Raw genomic sequence first — 23,564 nt, forward strand, 5'->3', positions numbered from 1 at the left:
GCATTCCGCTGGGGTGCTAACTTCACGTTTGTCTTCGATTTTTTTTGATTTTTCGCAAAAAAAATATTTAGTTAATAACTGTTTGTAACACAAAAATTTTCGTTTCTAACAAATTTTCTTTTTTTGAGAATTCGAAAAAAAACGTGAAGTTAGCACCCCAGCGGAATGTGATGTTTTTCTACCAGTAACCTTGAAGAACAAACGAAAATTTTTGTGTTACAAATAGTAACTAACGAGTTACTTACGAATGCAAAAAAAAAATTTCGATTTTCGAAAAGTGGATGCTAACTTCACGGACACACTCACTACTACATATATTGCACAATATGTATCGAGCCTATTGACTCAAATTGATTAACTGAATTCTTAAAAGTGGTATCAGAAGTTCGATTATATTGACAGAAAATATTATGAAATGTTACATCTAGATCCACCATTTTCATAGTCGATTTTCATTATTCTAATGCGATTTTCGAGTAAAATGAAATGATCGTAATTAAAATTAAAATTAAATAAAAATATAAAATATCAAAAAAAAAAAAAAATTCAAAAATGTCATGGATTTCCAGTGTGACCCTATTAAGAAACAAAATTCTTTTTGAAAAACCCATTATATTTCTTGAATTGAATATTGGAAAACTCAGATCGACAGATCGCAAAACTTTTCGAGGGTAATATGCAATACTTTTGTACTATTGTGACCTGAAGGTTATCACTGAAATTAAATATTGAAAAAAAATACCAAATTTTCGGATAGTAATAGAAATGCATAATGTTAGATATTCGAGTGAACAAGAATGTGGTTACTCCTAACTGGAATTATTGCAGTTTTATACTGCTTAAAGAGATTTTTATATTTTAAATGGCAAATCCATAAAATGCGTGGATTGAAACGTCCAGACGGAGAATCATTTATTTTTGGACACTGGAGTATTTTTCGTCAACCTCCAGGTGAGTTTTAGAACGTTATCGAATCATATCAATTCTGTTGATTTCTGCTACTATAAATTCAGTTCCACATAGCAATATGCTTAAAACTATCCTATGACATAATACAGCATAGCTAGAATAACATCTACTTGTTATCAGATATAAAAAAATTATTATAAGACACCTCGAAAAGGGTAACAACGAATCCATAGAAAAACATAATGACTGACGATTATCGACAAAAATTTATATGTAAAATTCGATTCTTCAATTGACAAAACTCTTCAATTGTTTTGTCTCACCATTGTGGATTTTCTGATTTGCAGCCTAAGGATTAATTATCTTTATTATTAGGTATCTACTTATGAAGTTTGCCAAACTTTCTGGACATGTCATATTTAAGGTTTGCCTGGCTAGGGCTAGGCATAAGTAAATTATTATAACTATTCCAATTCAAAATGGAAACAAAACAACAATAATAAAATAATTATATTTATAACTCAGTTTTGTGAAGGAACTGTAATTCAGATATTTTGTTTTCAATTGTATTCGAAAACTCAATAATTTTTATATGTGTTCATATTCTGAACTGAAATTTGGAGAAATATTGAGATTTTTTTTTTTGCTTTTCAGAGATGTTACACAAGAACGTTAAAAAGCTATCAGAAATGTTTTATCCACATTTCTATGTTAGGATCTTCAATGAATACATCGTTTTTATTTTGTCACCAGAGGATTGTGAGGTGATGTATTTTTGTTTTTGGACATATGTTACAGTTGAACGGTTCTAGTATTTTTTCTATATTCTTTTTAATCTGAATATTTTGAATTAATCATTTCTAGTTAACTTAGCATTGATAAGGCTATTTAGATAAGACTAGATTATTTTGAAAGTTGAAAGGGAGTTCCTACTTATGTCCTCTAAATTTTCAATTCATTCTTATTATTGTTTTTTTCTATTGATTTGACGATTCATCTTATCAAGTTCATGAATTGCTTATAATGTTCAATATATTATATTCATATGTATATAACATGGAAAGATATAATCTAATTAGTAGGGAAAAATAAAATTCCTAGGAACAGATGTTTCACTAGATTTTGCATGGAATGTAAATATTTGTATATAAAATATGTGAAAAAATGAAAATATCCGAAACCTAACAAAAGACAAGCCAAGAAGCAAAGAAATTCTATACTCCTGTACACTTTACAGAATAACCTCATGAAATTCAAGCTTGTGTGAATAGACGGTTCATTCCGATTGCTGTTTCTATAATTGTGAACTGCGAGCAATAAAGCATCCATACAGAAAATTTGGATTATGAAAAAATATTGGTGAAAAGCTTGACTAACAATGTTGTTTTTCGCAAATAAATGTTCAAGTCCAAGCTAATATTAGTGAAGTAAGTTTCTACTATAAATGATAAAATTTTCAAAAAAGCATTGACGCACGAATCGTCACAGATGGCTCTGTAATCGAGTTTAAATTTTCCCTCTGAACGACCTAAACATACCCGTTCCATTAATTATTCACATGAACCTCAAAATCATCAACCTTTTATTCGAAGCATTTTTCTATCAGATGTTACTTTTTCGAAATTTTTGTCTGATACAAATTAAAATATTCACAAGAATCACCACAATTGGTTTTACATGTCAAAGTGAGGTCCTTCTCAGTCATCTAATGAACCAAGATATTCATTTATTATTTGCATACAAAGCTTGAACGAAGCGTTCAAAAAATGGTGTAAATCTTTGAACAGTTATTTCACAAGAAACTGCTCAGTTTCATATCGATCGAATAGATATTTTTCGAATTATTCAAAAACAAAATTCCAAATGGTCCAGAAATTTAACATACTTACAGTTCGATGAACGACTAACACTATACGAAATAAAATATTTCAGTAGTAGGAACAAAAAACAATTATTTTTTTTGCCAACAGATTATTTATCGCTTATTTTATCGTTTTTTTTTATTGAAGATATTATTAAGCTCATAGCAGCTTCAAATTGAGTTTTTGTTAAGAAGAAATATTTTCTAGAATTCTGTTCACTCACGAGATATTATTATTAAAATCACTTATTTTCATATCTTTATTGATTTCAGATATTTTTGTCGACTCCCAAACACTCCAGCAAAAGTATATTATATCAGGTTCTCAGGAGATGGCTCAAAGAAGGTCTATTGTTGAGCAAAGGTGACTAATTTTTACTATGTTTCTTTATTTATCAATCAATAATCTCGTTCATAACTCATAATATTAGTATTTTAATAACTAGAAGTTCGTGAATTTAGACTACCTACCATTGAATAGGTAGGTAGTCTACCTAACTCTAATTCTAAAGCAATTCAGAAGTTACATGAGTGAAGATACTAAATTGATGGATAATGACTATTCGCAAAAAATTTAGGAAATATTCTTTCGACTTTCTCATGCAAATCACATTATGTTCACACCTTTAAGTTGAGCACTGTTTCCATTAGATACAAAATGTTAGGAAAAAATTTAGGTCTAGTTTATCAGTTTTCAACTTTTCCTTAGAAAAATAATTCTATTCATCTATTATACATCATATTTACATATGCCATGAATAGAAAATCATTAAATCTATTCTATCAATTACGACGTTATCGAATCTAGAGCTATATTTTCTTTCCTCAGGTGAAAAGTGGCAACAACGTAGAAAGATTTTAACTCCAGCTTTTCACTTCAGCATTCTCAAAGAATTCATTGACGCTTTCAATGAAAAATCAGATGAATTAATGGAAAAACTGAGGGAGACCGCTGGGAAAGAGATTGATGTGATGCCCATATTCGACGAATGTTCTCTTCAAATGATAATTGGTACGTGAAATAATTGATATCAATTCGATAATTCAATCAATGAAGATTGTGAAATCTGTGAAAAGTTAATTTGGCTGACTTTATAGATGAAAGTTAAATCATTATCAGGACCAATTCAGCTTTGCCCCTTTTGGGTGAATTTTTCATCGAAATATTAATCAAATAACCCAGACTGTAGGTTATAGATGTCAGGGGGGTTTCATTGAACCTTGTGGTCTTTTATGTCCGCCATCACAGAGGGGTTTAGTTCACGTGAATTGTTGAGTTCATGACTGGAGGACGTAGCATTTGTTTTGGAATAAATTGTAGCTACATTTCAATGAAAAGAAGGATTTAATCTGATTCATTTAGACAAATTTAAATGATGGATAATTTGGTAATGATACAAATGGCGTATAAGAAAAGAATGTTTGGATTCATTGTTCCCTTTTTTTGCTCTATGAAGTTTTTTCGAGATATAACATGAGCAATTGAGGAGGAAGATAATTACAATCTTTATTCTACGTTTAGGAACATGTGCCTTGATATTTTCAGGGCTAAATATATTTTCTTCTTTCAGAGACTTCATTAGGTTACAAATCGAAAAAAAACGACAGTGAATTGAAAAAATATTTGAAAGCCGTTGGTGGAATGGAAAAGTTATTCAACCAATATATTGCGCGACCATGGCTGAAATATTCCATATTGCATTGGTTAAGTCCATTTGGCGCAGAAGAGAAGAAACATCTGGACGTCCTACATAATTACACAAAAACAATTATCAAGGAAAAAATGGAAATATCTAAAAATAATCCGTCCGAGAGTTCGGAAATAGAGAAAGATGACATATACTTTGGAAAAAAAAGAAGAAGAATGGCAATGTTGGACATTCTTCTAGAAGCTCATAGAAATGGCAATCAAATTGATTTCAATGGCATTTGTGAAGAAGTGGACACATTTACATTTGAGGTAATAATTTTAGGTATCTTTTTTCCATTGGCAGAGACAAAGAATGGAGGGGCATGTGCGTACCCAGCGAGGGACCGAAGGAGGGGGACAACTGCCCCTCCCTGGAAGCCAAAAAATTTCGTTATTAAATTTTGTTGCAAGAATTCACTACAATTTTAGAATATATCTATAATGTGAAAACATAGGTTTGATAACAAAGTTTGAACCAAATTACTCAAAATAATTTTTTTTATTACCGATTCGATTGTTCTCATCTTCTACTGGGTGTTACTGAATTGCGGTTACAAAGGAAAATGAGCGACTCCTTGGATAATTTAAAAAATTAAAATGGCCCATAAACATGAGCCCGCAAACGCTTTATTTTCGAGATAAAGAGTGTTTCTAATACTCCTACTTTTTGTTATGTTTAACCAGTTTATCGAATCTTTATTAATCTTCATTACAGAGTTGGTAAATAAGTACCGAAACTTATAATTAATTATTTTATTACAGTTACCTAGCTGGATCTTTATAATAATTTGGATTTTCCTGAGAATTACTATAGTGAGCTGTTTGAATTTTTTCTCGAAATCGATTGCAGATACGACACAACTACAATGAACCAAAAAGTGTAGTTCTGAACCAGAGTTTCTTCCTAAATTTTTCGGAACTATCAGTGATTCACAAAAAAAAAATCTGGAGGAAAGAAGCGGACACCCTTCCAGAAAAAATTCAGCCTGTAAATTTACATTCAGAATTAGGATATCAGATGATGAAAACTTTAAATTGGAATATCAATGCCAATTCCAGTTAAATATCTTGTGAAGGGAAGGTGCTATAAGAAAAAAACTGGAACTTTAACACATGCATCTTAAAAACAAAGTGTAAATGAACTCATGTTATAGGATTTTTTTCCTGAAATGATCCGAGAAATCTGTCATTTTCATTTGTGCATTCAATTAAGGAACAACCTGTAGATGAAGTCAATTCCAAACTGACGTTTTCACAAATAAATTGCAATTTGAATGAATCACAATAAATTGTTCAACGCTGCCCAGACAATTTTTCGATGAAGAAGAGCTCGTAGTGCAATAAAAGTACTCATCTTGAAAGCGATAGATAATAAAGTCGTAAACCGTAAAGGGGTCCGTTTTTTATTGACGTGTCGATTTCAAAGGAAAGTAAAATTATTATAATTCGTTCATTTTATGGAGAAATTTTCGTTCTTCGTCTTTGCGAGATTTCTGAAATTTTATATTCAGAAAATCTTGGGGGGTAATTATCCCCAGTACCCACCCCATTGCTACTCCTTTGCGCCCCACCCCCTAATTTTGATTCTGGGTATGCTCTTGCAACTCCCCCATGTTTTACGGGTATTGATCAATAAATACGCTTCAATTTTTTTGCAGGGCCATGAAACTGTCGCTACTGCATTGAGTTTCTGTGTTATGAATATTGCAAATCATCCTGAAATACAGGTGAGCTTACCTATCAATAATATTGCTTCAACATTTCCCATACCAAAATCTTTTATAATCATTGAGACAAGATGACTCTCAAAAATAATAATTTGACGTATCATCATGAGATTCAACACAGAAATTTAGTTTCTCAAGAGAAATATCAACCCTCCACAGAATCTGTACTGGTCAGTCTCTGATGAAAGTTATTTCGTTAGATGCTTCAGAAGCGGCAATCCAGAAACTTTCTGGATTGTGGATACGCCACAAAACTTGAGAGAGTGGATCAACGATACAAAAGTTCAAATCAACTCGCTATAAATTTCTGCAAATTTCAGAATCAAATCGCTGAGGAAATAAATTCAGTTCTTGAGGGCGAAGATAGACACCCGACAAACGATGATCTTCAAAATATGGACCTTCTAGAGAGATGCATCAAGGAATCTCTCAGACTATATCCAAGCGTCCATTTAATCTCAAGAGAGGTCGAAGAAGACACCACACTGCATTCTGGATGTGTCGTTGCTAAAGGTACATTACTCGTCATCCCGATTTTATTTGTTCACAGAAATCCGGAGATATATCCAGAACCAGAAAAATTTGATCCTGATAGATTTCTACTTGAAAATTGCATTCGAAGACATCCATTCGCTTATCTTCCATTCAGCGCTGGACCAAGAAATTGTATAGGTAAGGAAAATTTTCAATATTATGTTGAAGGATTTCAGGACCAGATTGTTCAACAGAATTGAAAAATAACGGACATTGCAGTAATTATCTAATAGGTTTCTTACTTGAACCTCAGTTTACTTCTGCGATAAGCTTCTTCAAAGGTTTCAATGTCGTAAATTATAACTTGACCTTTTATTTCTCTGTTCCAAATATAGAGGGGCTGGACTTTTACTGCATCGTCTCAGTGTTATTCACTTCTGGTGAAGTAGTGTGTCATGTTCTACAGATAGTAATATGCCAGTAAAAAAAATTCTTCCAAAACTCTTGCGGACTATATAGTTTGTAAAGTATACCTACATATTTACTACTATCATTTGATTTAAGCAGAAGCGGTTTCTCGTATGCAGATATTCATTTGCAAAAATGTTGGTTACAGGTCAACGATTTGCCATGATGGAATTGAAAGTGGTGCTTTCTGCCATCATAAAGAAGTTCCAGCTAGTTGCTGTCGATACACCAGACGATATAGAGCTTAAAAATGAAAGTGTTTTAAGAGCCAATGGTATAAGAGTGAAATTCATTCCACGAGTATGACTTTATTAGAAATCTATTGTTAAATACTTATTGTGATGCATAATGATATTTAAGCAATCAAATATAAATGCAAAATATTAAGAAGTCTTTGAATCAACCCAAAAACAATAGGATAGATAATTGTTAAAATGAATATTATAAAAATTACTTTGTGTAAGTAGTTGTAATATATTGCACGTTAATTCAAGCTCCGATCGCGCCCTTGAAGACCACTTATACATATATGTATACAGTTATGTGGTCTACGGGGGCACAAGAGTCGCACGAATTAACGTAAAAGCTTTCCTCATTTTTTCTCGATATTATTTTGGGTTCAGCTATTAGCAAGAATTTCTGCACTCAGTTTGGAAGTTTTATTTCAACATACACAAACAAAATTTCAACTCAGCCGTGTCTGCTGCCAGTGAAATATAAGCTTGAAATGTAAATTCTATGTGTACTATCTGGTGTGTTACCTACGAATTTTGCTGCCAGTTCTGGAGTTGTTAAGACAGAACTTGAATTGTAGAAGACAACTATGCCCATCTGCCATCCTCATCATCTCCTCTACTTCAAAATTTGCCTTGGAATATTTCAACAAGTACGATAATTACCTTTATCCAAATATATTTTTACATATAGACTTTCTCAACTTTAAGGAGACCAAAAACATACTCAAGAAACGAGTGAAAACGGACTGAACGGATTGGCTGCCAAGAATATTTGTCTATGAACTATGGAATATAATATATTAGTGCCGATGAAATGGGGACTATTTTCGAGAAGAAAAACAGAAGGCTTATTCTATAATCAGGGCCGTCGCTAGGGGGTAGGCAGAGTAGGCGGTCGCCTAGGGCGCCAAATTTCAAGGGCGGCATTTCAAACTCGGTCAACAAATATCACATGTGTAGAAATGGAAAGTACCGAATGAGATTTGATTCGGAAAAATACCGACAAATAATAATCAAAAACCATCAAAGGTGCCGCATTATGATCATAAATAACCAGATGTTGCGTTATCCCCTCATAGTGTTGTTTACAAGTTGACGCTAAAAAAACTATGCATTCATCACTTTGTCGGCGTTCGATTTGCTAATAAACATTCCCGAATTTATTGCCATTTGGGGCGGCTTCTGGATTATTTTTGTTTTCGATTCTTCAATAATCATAATGTTGATTGCACAGAATGGAAAGCAAAATATACGAAAAACGATTTCATTTCACCATTCAAAGCTAATTCTTCTTAAGAAATATAAGGAGTTTTATTATTTTGTAAAGCAATCCATTGTATTTTGATATTTTTCATTTTTTATATCAAATTAACTAGTGCTGGGCGTGGGCGCATTCGAATTCAAAATGATGGTTCATCCGATTGTTTTGCTCGATAACCTTGAAGAAAAGGAAACAAAATGTTAAAGCTTTTTATGAAGTCGAAACTGAGCAGAAGAACCTGAACCGCAGGGTTTCTAGAGGGACGGCAAATAACGGAGGGCGGCATTATCAACTTTTTTCAAGAAAACTAGAATACTGAAAAAATGAATCAAATAATTTTTTTTTTTATTTCAACGAATATCAAAAACGATTTTTTTCGTCAAATTCACTAATCTTAAAAGTTTTTCCATCAAGAATGTCTGCAACCTATATTCGAATTAAAAATAATGGTTCATTTAATCATATTGAAGAAAAAAATGAATATTCGAGTGTTTTATGAAGTCGAAACTCAGCGGAAGAATCTGAAACCTGAATTCAATTCATATATTTCATCATTTATTCATAAGAATTCAGTTTTAGCATTCTGTAAAACTTCTGTTAGGGCGACAAATTTTGTCTCTGCCTAGGGCGGCAGTTTGGCTAGCGACGGCCCTGTCTATAATGTATGAATAAAATAAAGTTTTCTTGTTTTTGTTTTTTTATATGCTTGAATAAAGTGTGGTCCAACGAAAACTTAACTCCACGATTTTCCGGCTTTGAAATGAAAATGTGTAAATCACTCGAACTCGTTAATTTCTGATTCGAGGTGGAACAACTTTTCCGCTTTTCGCATCCCCGGCGAATATTGTCATCCAAATGGTCAAGGGTTTGTGGCTTATCCGCATAGACCAATGACTTTACAAACCCCCACAGAAAGTAGTCTAGCGGTGTTAAATCTCAAGATATTGGAGGCCAATTCACAGGTCCAAAACGTGAAATTAGGCGATCACCAAACGTGTCTTTCAATAAATCGGTTGTGGAACGAGCTGTGTCACATGTTGCGCCGTCTTGTTGGAACCACAGCTCCTGGACATCATGGTTGTTCAATTCAGGAATGAAAAAGTTAGTAATCATGGCTCTTTACCGATCACCATTGACCGTAACGTTCTGGCCATCATCGTTTTTGAAGAAGTACAGACCAATGATTCCACCAGTCCATAAAGCGCACCAAACAGTCAGTTTTTCTGGATTAAACGGTGTTTCGACATACACTTGAGGATAAGTTTCACTCCAAATGCGCCAGTTTTGTTCGTTGATATTGGATTATGTGGAATGGTATTGAAAAAGAGTTCACTGGTTTAACTGTATATTCAGTATCAAACACAAAGTAAAAAGTAAAAAAAAAACGAATTCTGAATTAATCTATAATTAATGCGGTCATAGAATCTTCTGCTCTTGCGGAACAAAAATGTTCTTCTTATACTCCCACCTTTTGTTACGCAGAGTAGTTTCCTCATTCTGTGTATTCAAACTGGTAACTCCAAGTTTTGATCTGAGTCTCTGGAACTGTACTTTCGGTAATGGTTTTGTAAATATGTCAGCTTCCTGGTCCTTCGTGTTTATGTAGTTTGGTTCTATATCTCCACAATCATAATGTTCACGAATGAACTTGAACTTGATGTCAATATGTTTCGTTCTTTGATGAAATTCAGGATTTTTAATAAGTTTGATAGCACTCTGGTTATCAATCATTAGTTGTGTTGGTCCATGCAGGTCTTCTTGAATATCAGACATAAATTTTCTCAACCAAATGGCCTCTTTTGTAGCTTGTGCAGCAGCAATGAATTCAGATTCTGTTGTTGAAAGTGAAACTGTTGGCTGGAGTTTGCTACACCATGTTATTGGACCTCCATTTAACTTGAAGACATATCCTGTCGTAGAACGTCTTGTTTCTTTATCGCTTGCAAAATCTGCATCACTGAAACCTTCCAGTATTCCTTTATCATTTTTGTACAGTATGCCGTAGTTGACTGTCCCCTTCAAATAGCGAATTATCTTCTTCACCATATTCCAGTGAACGGTAGAGTAGTTGTTTAGGTAACGACTAACCACTCCCACCGCTTGTGCAATGTCAGGTCTAGAAACAACTGCTAAAAACATTAGAGAACCATCTGCTTGTCTATATGGAATGAGTTGATCCCCTGTTTCACTTGATTCATCATTAATGTTTGAAAAAGAATTAACATCCATTGGTACACTTACAGGATGAGCATCGTCTTGTCCAAATTTTCTGATTATTTGTCTTGTGTAATTTTCTTGTCTTAGAAACATTGTTCCCTCTTCAATATCATGATGAATTTCGAGAACTACAAAATAGTTAGCATTTCCAATAGTAATTTCAAAACAATTTTTCAACTCTTCCAAGACAATGTTTATTATAGTCTCATCTGAAGAAAATATTAGTCCATCATCAACATAAATAATTAACAAAACTATGAAATTTTTAACATAACCTTTGTAAACACATTTATCAGCATCTGATTGAGTAAAACCAAAATTCTCTAAGAACGAATTGAACTTTTGATTCCAACATCTAGGTGCTTGTTTTAATCCGTAGAGTGATTTCTTTAACTTTCAAACAAGATTGGTAGATCTTTCATAGAGTCCAAGTGGAGGAATCATATAAACTTCTTCATCTAGCTCGCCATACAAAAATGCTGTTTTGATATCAAACTGTGCGTATTTGTATTTTTTGTAATTTGCCAAAGAAAGTAACATTCTTATTGAGTCATATCTTGTTGTTGGTGCAAAAATTTCTTTAAAATCTATACCTTCCTTCTGTTTGAAGCCTCGTGCACATAACCTTGCTTTAAATTTTAAGGGTGTGCCATCTGGTGGTCTTTTAATCTTGAAAACCCCTGAAGTGCTTCTATTTCTTCTTTAATTGCAATCTTCCAGTTTTCTTTATCTTGGCATCTCATAGCCTCCTCATAGGTTTCTGGGAGATCTTCTCCAATGGATACCATACAGTGAGCCATGTACAATTCAAAATCTTCATACCTGGCTGGTGCTTTGATTCTTCTACTTCTTGTTTCTGTCGTTGACTCACCTTCATCTTGTTGAACGTTTTGATCTATAACATTATCATAAGAACTAGTTTCTACAATTATTTCTCTTGTGTCAGGTTTGTTTTCTTTATACTTAAAATCTGATTCATCAAATACAACGTCTCGTGAAATTTTTATTTGATTCAATTAAGGATCCCAGAGCCTGTAATCTGGTCCACCATACCCTACCATAAATGCCTCTTCCCCTCGTGGTTCCAACTTATTTTCTCGTGGCAGCTTATAGTACCAAGCCTTTGAACCAAAAATTTTTAGTCTATTTGAGTCATTTATCTTACCAAACATTTCAGCAGGTATCGTGCTTCTTCTTTCTTCAAGTGCTTTTGTGGGTGAACGGTTTATCTGATAAACTGCACATCTCACTGCTTCCCCCCAAAGAGATTTTGGTAAGTTTGTGTCGATAAACATGCACCTTACCTTATCGAGAATGGTTCTGTTCATTCTTTCTGCCACAGAATTTTGCTGTGGTGTATATGTACAAGTATATTCTTGTTTCAGACCATGGGATTCACAAAACTTTCTTAATTTTGAGGTACAAAATTCTTTGCCATTATCAGATCTCAGTCGTGACACCTTGACGTTTCTGTTTTGTAATTCTAAAACATATTTAATAATATAATCATCAGCTTCGTTTTCATTCCTTAACAGATAAACAACTGTGAAATGAGAAAAATCATCTATAATTGTGAGGTAATACCTCTCTTCATTCATCGTTGTTGTTTGGGATGGTCCCCAAATATCTGTGTGCAGAAGTTCACCTATCCTTCTCGATCTTTCTTCACCGATCAATTTGAAAGGCTTTCTTGTTGCTTTGCCTTGTCTGCATGAGGAACACACATCATTTGAAAAGGGTAAGTTTAGTAGCTCTAATCCTCTTTTATTCAAATGACCAAGCCTCAAGTGCCAAATATTATCATTTTTAACTATCTGATTTATGTTTTTGTAGTTGAAGTTCAACAGTGTACAACCCTCTCTCGAAATTACACAATATGAATTCTTCTCTAATAATTATTTTATCTTGATTTTTCTCAAATTCTACTTTGTAACCAGCATCATTAATTTTTTGAACTGATAGCAAATTGAAGCAAAGATTTTCTACTATTAAGGCATTTATTGTTATTTTAATTCCATGGAACATTACCTTGAGTTTTCCTTTTTTGAGAGCCTGCATTTTTTCACCATTAGCTATTTTTATTATGTGTGGCTTAATTTTCTGTATATCACACATGTGTTTTTCAATTTCCCCACAAACTAAATGCTGTGTTGCACCAGAATCTATTATGAACTTTAATGTACTCACTTTATTTTCCGATTTACCTAATAGTGCTGCAGCTGAGGTTGTCGCTATGAAAGAAATTTCATTTTCTTCTTGCCTGCAGACATTTACTCTTTCATTGTTGTTTCTACTTTCTCCTTTTTGGTTAAACTTCTGTCTGTCTTCAAAGTTCCCTTGCCTTTGGCTCTTTGATTTGCTTCGACACTGTGCAATAAAGTGACCAGTACGTCCACACCTAAAACATTTTTTAATATTCTTAGATTTTTCTTTGGTAACAAATGAACATTGTTCTTCTCTGGGCTTGTTTCCTTCATTCATTTTTAGTTCTGCATCCAGCAACTTACTTTTAACAAAATCAACAGTTAATTTTGCCTCCGTTGTTTCTAGGACAGTTATAACTGTTTCGTACTTTTGAGACAATGTTAATAAAAGATGACATACCTTATCGTCCTCTTCGAGCTGATTACCTGTGAATTCTAGATCTCGAATAAGTCCATCAAACTTAATGAAATGGTCTTGGAGTTTCTCATTTTCATCACATTTCAAAGTTAATAACTTCCTTCTCACATACAACCTTGATAGTGTGCTCTTCCTTTCAAATATATTCTTCAGTGAAGATATCATCTCAAATGCAGAATCAGCATTCCTCACATATTCTATGTGCCTATCAGTAATACTCTGGACGATGATTGACTTTGCTCTAGCATCATTTTTCTCGACTTCCTGCTTCTGTTCGCTTGTTAGACCTGTTAGGTTAATCTTCTTCTCCACAACTTCTCTACATTGTTTTTCCTCCAGTAAACACTTCAGCCGGAATAACCAGTTCGAAAAATTTCCATCATTCAGTTGTAGAATGGTACTCACAGAACTCGCCATGCTTCCACTCGCCATTTTGTTGGTTAGCGTCACTGGGGTTTTTCAATGAAAAACTATTAATTTCCTAATACCAATCGTGAACTGGGCTCATAACCTATTGGATTATGTGGAATGGTATTGAAAAAGAGTTCACTGGTTCAACTGTATATTCAGTATCAAACACAAAGTAAAAAGTAAAAAAAAATGAATTCTGAATTAATCTATAATTAATGCTTCTTAACCTCTGAATGACTGAACGACTGACTGGTCAGAAACGGAAGTGAAGTTTTCTCCCTCGGGTCCCCACCATAGAGTCGCGGTCATAGAATCTTCTGCTCTTGCGGAACAAAAATGTTCTTCTTATAGTTGACGTAGCCATTCAACCAGAAGTGCGCTTCATCGCTAAACAAAATAAAATTGACGTAGTGCGCGATACGTATTCCGCACAGAAACATTATTTTCGAAATAAAATTGCACTATTTTGCAAGCGTTGTTCAGGTGTGAGTCTATTCATTATGAATTCCCAAACCAAACTGAGAATAAATCACTTGACTTAAAGACACTTGAAGACTATAATGTGAATACTTGCACTTGTGGATTCTGCTTTTCCATGAGAATATTTAATCCCTGTCCAATTTTTTCGAAAACAGAAACGATGTTGTTCTTGTTTTTTTGCAAAAATCGAAAAAAAACGTGAAGTTAGCACCCCAGCCAAATGCGATGTTTTTCTACCAGTATGCTTGGGGTACAAACGAAATTTTTGTCTTACAAATAGTTACTAACGAGTTACTACCGAATGAAAGAAAAATTCTTGATTTTCGATTTTCGAAAAGTGGGTGCTAACTTCACGGACACACTCACCGCTACATATATTGGCACAATATGTATCGAGCCTATCTACTCAAATTGATTAACTGAATTCTTAAAAGTGGTATCAGAAGATCGATTATATTGACAGAAAATATTACGAAATGTTACATCTAGATCCACCATTTTCATAGTCGATTTTCATTATTCTAATGCGTTTTTCGAGTAAAATGGAATGATCGTAATTGCTCGAACTTCCACTATAAAAAGTCAAAAAATGAAATGTCAAAAATGTCATGGATTTCCAGTGTGACCATATTAAGAAACAAAATTCTTTCTGAAAAACCCTTTATATTTTTTGAATTGAATATCATAAAGTTCAGATCGGAAGATCGCAAAACTTTTCGAGGGTAATATGCAATTCTATTGTCCAATTGTTACCTGAAGGTCACATCATCATCATAGCAAATTATTCGGATAGTAATAGAAATGCATAATGTTAGATATTCGAGTGAACAAGAATGTGGATACTCCTAACTGGAATTATTGCAGTTTTATACTGCTTAAAGAGATTTTTATATTTTAAATGGCAAATCCATAAAATGCGTGGATTGAAACGTCCAGACGGAGAATCATTTATTTTTGGACACTGGAGTATTTTTCGTCAACCTCCAGGTGAGTTTTAGAACGTTATCGAATCATATCTATTCTGTTGATTTCACCTACTATAAATTCAGTTTCTCATAGCAATATGCTTGAAACTATCCTATGACATAATACAGCATAGCTTGAATAACATCTACTTGTTATTAGATATAAAAAAATTATTATAAGATACCTCATGCGAAAAGAGTAACAACGAATTCATAGAAAAATATAATGACTGACGAATATCGACAAAAATTTATATGTAAAATTCGATTCTTCAATTGACAAAACTCTTCAATTGTTTTGTCTCACCACTGTGGACTAAAAGATTTTCTGATTTGCAGCCTAAGGCTTAAATATCTACTGAATAGGTATCTACTTATGAAGTTTGCCAGAATTTCTGGATATGTCATATTCAAGCTATGCCTGGCTAGGGCTAGGCATAAGTAAATTATTATAACTATTACAATTCAAAATGGAAACAAAACAACAATAATAAATTAATTATATTTATAACTCAGTTTTATGAATGAACTGTAATTCAGATATTTTGTTTTCAATTGTATTTGAAAACTCAATAATTTATATATGTGTTCATATTCTGAACTGAAATTTGGAGAAATATTGAGATACTTTTTTTTGCTTTTCAGAGATGTTACACAAGATCGTTAAAAGGCTATCAGAAATGTTTTTTCCACATTTCTATGTAAGGATCTTCAATGAATACATCACTTTTATTTTGTCACCAGAGGATTGTGAGGTGATGTATTTTTGTTTTTGGACATATGTTACAGTTGAACGGTTCCAGTATTTTTTCAATATCCTTTCTAATCTGAATATTTTGAATTAATCATTTCGAGTTAACTTAGCATTGATAAGGCTATTTAGATAAGACTAGAAAATTTTGAAAGTTGAAAGGGAGTTCCTATTTATGATCCTACTTATATCCTCTAAATTTTCAATTCATTCATATTATTGTTTTTTTCTATTGATTTGATGATTCATCCTATCAAGTTCATGAATTGCTTATAGTGTTCAATGTATTATATCCATATGAATATAACATGGAAAGATATAATCTAATTAGTAGGAAAGAATAAAATTCCTAGGAACAGATTTTTCACTAGATTTTGCATGAATTGTAAATAGTTGTATATGAAATGAAAAAAAATTGAAATATCCGAAACCTAACAAAAGACAAGCCAAATTATTCAAGTAACCATTTGAGAAAAATGATATCTAAGAAATCTAAGTCTACCAAGCGGTAGATTGGTATATTTTGATCATGCCAAAGAAATTCTATACTCCTGTACATTTTACAGAATATTCATTTATTATTTGCATACAAAGCTTGAACGAAGCGTTCAAAAAATAGTGTAAATCTTTGTACAGTTATTTCACAAAAAACTGCTCAGTTTCATATCGATCGAATAGGTATTTTTCGAATTATTTAAAAACAAAATTCCAAATGGTTCAGAAATTTAACATATTTACAGTTCGATGAACGACTAACGTTATAAAATTTTTCAGTAGTTTGAACAAAAAACAATTCTTTTTTTTTGCCAACAGACTATCGCTACCGGTTTTTTTTATTGAAGATATTGTTAAGCTCATAGTAGCTTCAAATTGAGTTTTTGTTAAGAAGGAATATTTTCTAGAATTCTGTTCACTTACGAGATATTATTATAAATATCACTTATTTTTATATATGTATTGATTTCAGATATTTTTGTCGACTCCCAAACACTCCAGCAAAAGTGTATTTTATCAGATTTTCGGGAGATGGCTCAAAGAAGGTCTATTGATGAGCAAAGGTGACTAATTTCAACTATGTTTCTTTATTTATCAATCAATAATCTCGTTCAATACTCATAATATAAGTATTTCAATAACTAGAAGTTCGTGAATTTAGACTACTTACCATTGAATAGGTAGGTAGTCTACCTAAGTCTAATTCTAAAGCAATTTAGAAGTTACATAAGTGAAGATACTAAATTGATGGATAATGACTATTCGCAAAAAATTTAGGAAATATTCTTTCGACTTTCTCATGCAAATAACATTATGTTCACTCTTTGAAGATAAGCACTGTTTCCATTAGATACAAAATGTTGGAAAAATTTTTAGGTTTAGTTACGAAGTTTTCAATTTTTCCTCAGAAAAATAATTCTATTCATCTATTATACATCATATTTACATATGGCATGAATAGAAAATCATTAAATCTTTTCTATCAATTACGACGTTATCGAATCTAGAGCTATATTTTCTTTCCTCAGGTGAAAAGTGGCAACAACGTAGAAAGATTTTAACTCCAGCTCTTCACTTCAGCATTCTCAAAGAATTCATTGACGCTTTCAATGAAAAATCAGATGAATTAATGGAAAAACTGAGGGAGACCGCTGGGAAAGAGATTGATGTGATGCCCCTTTTCCACGAATGGTCTCTTCAAATGATAATTGGTACGTGAAATAATTAAAATCAATTCGATAATTCAATGAATGAAGATTGTGAAATCTGTCAAAAGTTAATTTGGATGACTTTCTAGATGTAAGTTATATCATTATCAGGACCAATTCTGTCCCTTTTGGGTGAATTTTTCATCGAAATATTAATCAAATGACCTAGATTGTAGGTTATAGATGTCAGGGGGGTTTCATTGAACCTTGTGGTCTTTTATGTCCGCCATCACAGAGGGGTTTAGTTCACGTGAATTGTTGAGTTCATGACAGGAAGACGTAGCATTTGTTTTTGGAATAAATTGTAGCTACATTTCAATGAAAAGAAGGATTCAATCTGATTCATTTAGACAAATTTAAATGATGGATAATTTGGTAATGATACAAATGGCGTATAACAAAAGAATGTTTGGATTCATTGTTCCCTTTTTTTGCTCTATGAAGTTTTTTCGAGATATAACATGAGCAATTGAGGAGGAAGATAATTACAATCTTTATTCTACGTTTAGGAACATGTGCCTTGATATTTTCAGGGCTAAATATATTTTCTTCTTTCAGAGACTTTATTAGGTTACAAATCGAAAATAAACGACAGTAAATTGAAAAAATATTTGAAAGCCATTGGTGGAATGGAAAAGTTATTCAACCAATATATTGTGCGACCTTGGCTGAGATACTATTTCATATTGTATTGGTTAAGTCCATTTGGCGCAGAAGAGAAGAAACATCTGGACGTCCTACATAATTACACAAAAACAATTATCAAGGAAAAAATGGAAATATCTAAAAATAATCCGTCCGAGAGTTCGGAAATAGAGAAAGATGACATATACTTTGGAAAAAAAAGAAGAAGAATGGCAATGTTGGACATTCTTCTAGAAGCTCATAGAAATGGCAATCAAATTGATTTCAATGGCATTTGTGAAGAAGTGGACACATTTACATTTGAGGTAATAATTTTAATCCCCTTATCGATTGGCAGAGGCATAGAATGGGGAGCATGTGCGTACCCAGCGAGAGACCGAAGGAGGGGGGGGGTCAACTGCCCCTCCCTGAAAGCAAAAAAACTATCGTTATTAAAATTTGTTGCAAAAATTAATTTCAATTTTAGAAATAACTATTTCAATATCAAAAAAATGCTTACAATATTGAAAACTATTAAACTGGGTTAATTTATTGATATTTTATAAGACATCACAAGCTGAGCGACCATGGTTCACACCACCAAGGACGTATATGCTTTTTTTTTCTTGGGGGGGGGTATTAGAAAAATATTTTTTGACGATATTGTTTACTCATATCTATAATGTGAGAAAAAGAGGTGTTGATAACGAAGTTTGAAGCAAATTACTCGAAATAATTTTTTATCTTGTACTGGGTGTTCCTGAATTGTGGTTGCGAAGGAAAATGAGAGATTCTTTGGATAATTTTTAAAATAAAATGGCCCATAAACATGAGCCAGCAAACGCTTTATTTTCGAGATACAGAGTGTTTCTAATACTCCTACTTTTTTGTGATGCTTAACCAGTTCACCGAATCTTTATTGATCTTCATTACAGAGTTGGTAAATAAGTATCAAAACTTATAATTGATTAGTTCATTACAATTACCTAACTGGATCTTTATAATAATTTAGATTATCCTGAGAATAACTGTAGACAGCTGTTTGAATGTTCCTCGAAATCAATTGCAGATACGGCAAAACTACAACAAACCAAAAAGTGTAGTTCTGAACCAAAATTTCTTTTTAAATTTTTCTTAACTATCAGTGGTTCACAAAAAAAAATTCTGGAGGAAAGAAGTGAACATCCCTCCGGAAAAAATTCACCCTGTAGATTTGCATTCAAAATTAGGATATCATATGATGAAGACTTCAAATTGGAATATCAATGCCAATTCAAGTTAAATATCATGTGAAGGAAGGTGCTATGGGAGGAAAACTTGAACATAACACCTGTAACTAAGAAACAAAGCATTTGCGGACTCATATTAAAGGACTTTTTTTCTTTAAATGATCCGAGAAATCAGTTATTTTCATTTGTACCTCCGATTTAGGAACACCCTGTAGATATTCAATTCAATTCAAAACTGATGTCTTCACAAATAATATGCAATTTGAATGGAACACAATAGATTGTACAACACAGCATAGACGATTTTTCGATGCAAATTACTCAGTTCAGTTTTTTGATATATACATTTTGAAATTTTGTGACTAGAATGATACAAAAAACAGAAAACAACGGATAAGTGAATACCGATGACGAATGCAAAAATCACAGATGGCAAATAAGGGGCAATGCCGAGAAAGCGGATGGATAAACGAAAATAATAAACCTCGGACAAAGACGAGCTCTTAGTGCAATAAAAGTACTCATCTTGAAAGCGATAGATAATAAAGTCATAAACCGTAAAGGGGTCCGTTTTTTACTGACGTGTCGATTCAATCATGTTATTGTGTTTTTCTTTACTCGGGGGATTAAGTTGTATAGCATTGCTAGACTTCACCCCTGAGTAGAATGCATCTATCCAATAAAGACGTTTATTATTATTATGTCAATGGAAAGGAAAGTAAAAAAGTAAAATGATTATTATTCGTTTATTTTATGGAGAAATTTTCGTTCTTCGTCTTTGCGAGATTTCTGAAATTTTATACCCCCTTCCCAGTTTTACAGTTATTCATCAATCAATACGCATACATTTTTTTGTAGGGCCATGATACTGTCGCTACTGCATTGAGTTTCTGTGTTATGAATATTGCAAATCATCCTGAAATACAGGTGAGCATACCTATCAATAATATTGCATCAACATTTCCCTTACCAAAATCTTTCATAATCATTGAGACAAGATGACCCTCAAAAATAATAATTTGACGTATCATCATGAGATTCAACACAGAAATTTAGTTTCACAAGAGAAATATCAATCCCCCCACAGAATCTGTATTGGTCAGTCTCTGATGAAAGTTATTTCGTTAGATGCTTCAGAAGCGGCAATCTATTGAGGAAGTGTAGTATCTTCTTACTGAGATCCAGATACTTTCTGGATTGTGGATATGCCACAAAACTGGAAAAAGTTGATCGACGATACAAAAGTTCAAATCAACTCGCTGTAAATTTCTGCAAATTTCAGAATCAAATCGTAGAGGAAATAAATTCATTTCTTGAGGGCGAAGATAGGCATACGACATACGATGATCTTCAAAAGATGGACCTTCTAGAGAGATGCATAAAGGAATCTCTCAGACTATATCCAAGCGTCCATATAATTTCAAGAGAGGCAGACGAAGATACCACACTTCATTCCGGATGTGTCGTTGCTAAAGGTGCGACAGTCATCATTCCTATTATATTTGTTCATAGAAATCCGGAGATATATCCAGAACCAGAAAAATTTGATCCTGATAGATTTCTACTTGAAAATTGCATTCGAAGACATCCATTCGCTTATCTTCCATTCAGCGCTGGACCAAGAAATTGTATAGGTAAGGAAAATTTTCAATATTATGTTGAAGGATTTCAGGACCAGATTGTTCAACAGAATTGAGAAATAACGGACATTGCAGTAATTATCTAATAGGTTTCTTACTTGAACCTCAGTTTACTTCTGCGATAAGCTTCTTCAAAGGTTTCAATGTCGTAAATTATAACTTGACCTTTTATTTCTCTGTTCCAAATATAGAGGGGCTGGACTTTTACTGCTTCGTCTCAGTGTTATTCACTTCTGGTGAAGTAGTGTGTCATGTTCTACAGATAGTAATATGCCAGTAAAAAAAATTCTTCCAAAACTCTTGCGGACTATATAGTTTGTAAAGTATACCTACATATTTACTACTATCATTTGATTTAAGCAGAAGCGGTTTCTCGTATGCAGATATTCATTTGCAAAAATGTTGGTTACAGGTCAACGATTTGCCATGATGGAATTGAAAGTGGTGCTTTCTGCCATCATAAGGAAGTTCCAGCTAGTTGCTGTCGATACACCAGACGATATAGAGCTTAAAAATGAAAGTGTTTTAAGAGCCAATGGTATAAGAGTGAAATTCATTCCACGAGTATGACTTTATTAGAAATCTATTGTTAAATACTTATTGTGATGCATAATGATATTTAAGCAATCAAATATAAATGCAAAATATTAAGAAGTCTTTGAATCAACCCAAAAACAATAGGATAGATAAATGTTAAAATGAATATTATAAAAATAACTTTGTGTAAGTAGTTGTAATATATTGCACGTTAATTCAAGCTCCGATCGCGCCCTTGAAGACCACTTATACATATATGTATACAGTTATGAGTCTACGGGGGCACAAGAGTCGCACGAATTAACGTAAAAGCTTTCCTCCTATTTTCTCGATATTATTTTGGGTTCAGCTATTAGCAAGAATTTCTGCACTCAGTTTGTAAGTTTTATTTCAACATACACAAACAAAATGTCAACTCAGCCATGTCTGCTGCCAGTGAAATATAATCTTGAAATGGAAATTCTATGTGTACTATTTGGTGTGTTATCTACGAATTTTGCTGCCAGTTCCGGAGTTGTTAAGACAGAAATTGAAGTGTAAAAGACAGATATGTCCAGCTACGATAATAACCTTTATCCAAATACATTTTACATATAGATTTTCTCAACTTTAAGGAGACCAAAAACTTACTCAAGAAACGAGTGAAAACGGACTGAACGGATTGGCTGCCAAGAATATTTGTCTTTGAACTATGGAATATAATATATAAGTGCCGATGAAATGGGGACTATTTTCGAGAAGAAAAACAGAAGGCTTATTCTATAATCAGGGCCGTCGCTAGGGGGTAGGCAGAATAGGCGGTCGCCTAGGGCGCCAAATTTCAAGGGCGGCATTTCAAGCTCGGTCAACAAATATCACATGTGTAGAAATGGAAAGTACCGAATGAGATCTGATTCGGAAAAATACCGACAAATAATAATCAAAAACCATCAAAGGTGCCGCATTATGATCATAAATAACCAGATGTTGCGTTATCCCCTCATAGTGTTGTTTACAAGTTGACGCTAAAAAACCCACGCATTCATCACTTTGTCGGCGTTCGATTTGCTAATAAACATTCCCGAATTTATTGCCATTTGGGGCGGCTTCTGGATTATTTTTGTTTTCAATTCTTCAATAATCAGAATGTTGATTGCACAGAATAGAAAGCGAAATATACGAAAAACGATTTCATTTCACCATTCAAAGCTTATTCTTCTTAAGAAATATAAGGAGTTTTATTATTTTGTAAAGCATTCCATTGTATTTTGATATTTTTCATTTTTTATATCAAATTAACTAGTGCTGGGCGTGGGCGCATTCGAATTCAAAATGATGGTTCATCCGATTGTTTTGCTCGATAACCTTGAAGAAAAGGAAACAAAATGTTAAAGCTTTTTATGAAGTCGAAACTGAGCAGAAGAACCTGAACCGCAGGGTTTCTAGAGGGACGGCAAATAACGGAGGGCGGCATTATCAACTTTTTTCAAGAAAACTAGAATACTGAAAAAATGAATCAAATAATTTTTTTTTTGATTTCAACGAATATCACAAACGATTTTTTTCGTCAAATTCACTAATCTTAAAAGTTTGTCCATCAAGAATGTCTGCAACCTATATTCGAATTAAAAATAATGGTTCATTTAATCATATTGAAGAAAAAAATGAATATTCGAGTGTTTTATGAAGTCGAAACTCAGCGGAAGAATCTGAAACCTGAATTCAATTCATATATTTCATCATTTATTCATAAGAATTCAGTTTTAGCATTCTGTAAAAC

General features: G+C 33.1%; 3 protein-coding genes across 3 annotated transcripts in view; 2 read left to right on the top strand and 1 right to left on the bottom strand.

The window, feature by feature from the left end:
- The window catches only part of LOC123683204 (major royal jelly protein 1), a 125,847-nt gene that overhangs the window by 37,893 nt on the left and 64,390 nt on the right, over positions 1–23,564 (bottom strand). The window lies entirely within an intron of this gene.
- LOC123683206 (cytochrome P450 4C1-like) lies at positions 748–7,516 on the top strand. The gene is made up of 8 exons (XM_045622109.1): positions 748–951; positions 1,564–1,673; positions 3,044–3,134; positions 3,600–3,782; positions 4,342–4,730; positions 6,119–6,187; positions 6,508–6,859; positions 7,278–7,516. The coding sequence occupies exons 1-8, from the start codon at positions 798–800 to the stop codon at positions 7,433–7,435; spliced, it is 1,506 nt and encodes a 501-aa protein (XP_045478065.1). The 5' UTR covers positions 748–797; the 3' UTR covers positions 7,436–7,516.
- Positions 15,203–21,919, top strand: LOC123683201 (cytochrome P450 4C1-like). Its single transcript, XM_045622103.1, has 8 exons — positions 15,203–15,343; positions 15,967–16,076; positions 17,040–17,130; positions 17,596–17,778; positions 18,334–18,725; positions 20,487–20,555; positions 20,911–21,262; positions 21,681–21,919. Exons 1-8 carry the CDS (start codon positions 15,271–15,273, stop codon positions 21,836–21,838), a joined length of 1,428 nt encoding a protein of 475 aa, XP_045478059.1. The 5' UTR covers positions 15,203–15,270; the 3' UTR covers positions 21,839–21,919.

Source organism: Harmonia axyridis, chromosome 6 (genome assembly GCF_914767665.1).
Source record: "Harmonia axyridis chromosome 6, icHarAxyr1.1, whole genome shotgun sequence".
Lineage (NCBI taxonomy): Eukaryota > Metazoa > Arthropoda > Insecta > Coleoptera > Coccinellidae > Harmonia > Harmonia axyridis.